General features: G+C 37.8%; 1 protein-coding gene across 3 annotated transcripts in view; it reads right to left on the bottom strand.

The window, feature by feature from the left end:
* The window catches only part of SK (small conductance calcium-activated potassium channel), a 910,124-nt gene that overhangs the window by 22,946 nt on the left and 884,678 nt on the right, over positions 1–2,500 (bottom strand). For all 3 annotated transcript variants that reach the window (XM_070142366.1, XM_070142368.1, XM_070142367.1), the window contains one exon: positions 2,013–2,179. In XM_070142366.1, the coding sequence (XP_069998467.1) occupies positions 2,013–2,179 (167 nt within the window). The remainder of the gene's footprint in view (positions 1–2,012; positions 2,180–2,500) is intronic.

The following is a 2,500-nucleotide window of genomic DNA, read 5'->3' as shown; positions in this document are numbered from 1 at the left end:
ACACACACACACACACACACACACACACACACACACACACACACACACACATACACACGCACTCACGCACTTGCGCACATGTACACACTCACGCTCACACTTGTACACGCATACGCTCACGCACCCGTACGCGCGCACTCACACCCCTCTCCCCCCCCTCCACACACAAACAAACGTGCACATGTATAAGAAATCTACACACGTTACACATCTTACATAATTTGTCTAATCACACTCTGGCTATATGATAATTACATTAAATAAATGATTAAAATTTGTGAAAAAATTATCAAATCTAATTTCTCAAAACTTTAACTTGGACTGATCAAAATTGTTGAAAAAGTTAGCAAATTTTGAATATAATTATTATCTTTTTAAAATCTATCATTAGCAAATATATCCATCATGATGGGAGCATAATATCAATATTCCTTTACTTCAGTTGACTAAAAATGAGCCAAAAATTACCAAAAATTATCGTTCAGTATATCATTTCTATTAGACTGAGAATGCTGACACTTACCTCTGACTCCCAACTGACTAGAAGGCTGAAAGGTTTAACTGTTTATTGTGTTCCCACCAACTCAGGATTAATAAATCTGATGGTTGAATCTGACTGATCCTTAAACTTATATGAAAATGCCTGCAACTATAAAATAAGGTCATGCACGAGAGGTGAGTGGGATGTTTGGTCATGTAGCGGCATGGTGTGTGTGTGTGTGTGTGTGTGTGTGTGTGTGTGTGTGTGTGTGTGTGTGTGTGTGTGTGTGTGTGTGTGTGTGTGTGTGTGTGTGTGTGTGTGTGTGTGTGTGAACGTGTGCGTGTGTGTGTGTGTGTGTGTTTATTTGCTTGTTGTTTCTTTGCGTGTGTTTATTTATTTATTTATTTGTGTTTGCGTGTGCAAGGTGCTTGTTTATATATTGTTTTTTGTATGCCGGTGTATAAACCATTGTTTATAGTCAGTATAGGTGTGAGGGACTCATAAAAAGGCTAATATTATCTATTAACTTGAGAGATTAATAATCCATAATTTCTTTTGTACTAGCTGGTGCTATTAAGCCTAATCTATTAACAATTTAATAGGCTGAATGATTGCTTTCTTGTTATGTAAAACAAATGACTACTATAAACTCAGTTCAATTAGATCAGTGATATATTGTAGGCATTAAGAAGTGCTCAAATGAAATCTATTCTTTTTTACGTTGATAGAAGATTATCCCAGTTATTTCCATAACCACAAAATGGAACGAGAAACGGGTGAATCATGATCTAATAGCTTTAAAAGAACCAAGGAGCGATTTCCGAATTACGAGTAAATTGAAGTGGACGGCATATCACGCGTATACTTTGATGTTGAAATACTGTATATGTCATCTCGTGTAATCTTTAGGATAGGACTGAGTCCTAATGGAACGTCATATTGAATTCCTTTGTTGACTGTGAAAAAATGGGAGTTGCAAATAATATCTCTGAATGATAAAAAAAAAAGTCTTTGTGACGGTAATGCCTTATAAAGTCCGTTTCATGTTATGACAGTGGATGAAAATTTGTGTGTGTGTGTGAGGGTGTATGAGGGTGTGTGTGTGTGTGTGTGTGTGTGTGTGTGTGTGTGTGTGTGTGTGTGTGTGTGTGTGTGTGTGTGTGTGTGTGTGTGTGTGTGTGTGTGTGTGTGTGTGTGTGTGTGCATGTAGGCTATGTATATCTAAGAAGACTCTTAGTTACATTAGTTTTTTTATTAATATGGACAGGGGCGCTCGGGTGTTGTAATTTTGAGATTATACATTTAAAATCCTTTCGTTATAACTAATCATAATCACGTAAAGAATTCAGTTAAAGCAGCAACACATCTTTTAAACCATTAAAACAAATTTCTGACATCATGACAGCAAATCTCAGACAATTCACCAATTCATCCTAGTGTTAGAAGTGTACTGTACTGCAGCGCCCCTTGTGTGAAAGCGTGTAAGTGTACTGTAGTGTGGCGTGGTGGTCAATGTGCAAGTGTGACCTACCTCTCACACTGGCGGAGAGTCCATGACGCAATGATCCAGAGTGAAACCATGAACACCAACAACACAGTGCCTGGACAGATGGTCATTAGCGTTTTGAGGACAAACCGCGTGTTGAAGTTGATGCGGTTGAGAGCGCCAATACTTCTCGAGGAAGCGTCGGTGAAGAGCTGGGAAAGAGAGAGCGAACACGAGTCAAAAGTGAGAAAGAGAGAAAAAAACTATGGTGACAATCAGAAAAATAGCTAGAGAGCGAATACGAGTTAAAAGAGAGAGAGAAAAAAACAATGATGATAATCAGAAAATAGCTAGAGAGCGAATACGAGTTAAAAGAGAGAGAGAGAGAGAAAAAAAATGTTGACAGAAAAATAGCTTAAATAAACAAATAAGGTGGGGGAAAGAGAAAGAGAAAAATAAAATGGATCCTGGAGTGAAGAGCTGCGATAGAATGAATAAAATCCAGGAAAAAAAAAAACGCAGAAATGAACATA

The sequence above is a fragment of the Penaeus vannamei genome, chromosome 29 (assembly GCF_042767895.1).
Source record: "Penaeus vannamei isolate JL-2024 chromosome 29, ASM4276789v1, whole genome shotgun sequence".
Lineage (NCBI taxonomy): Eukaryota > Metazoa > Arthropoda > Malacostraca > Decapoda > Penaeidae > Penaeus > Penaeus vannamei.
The sequence above is the reverse complement of the archived record's forward strand: the minus strand, read 5'-3'. Positions and strand labels throughout refer to the sequence as shown.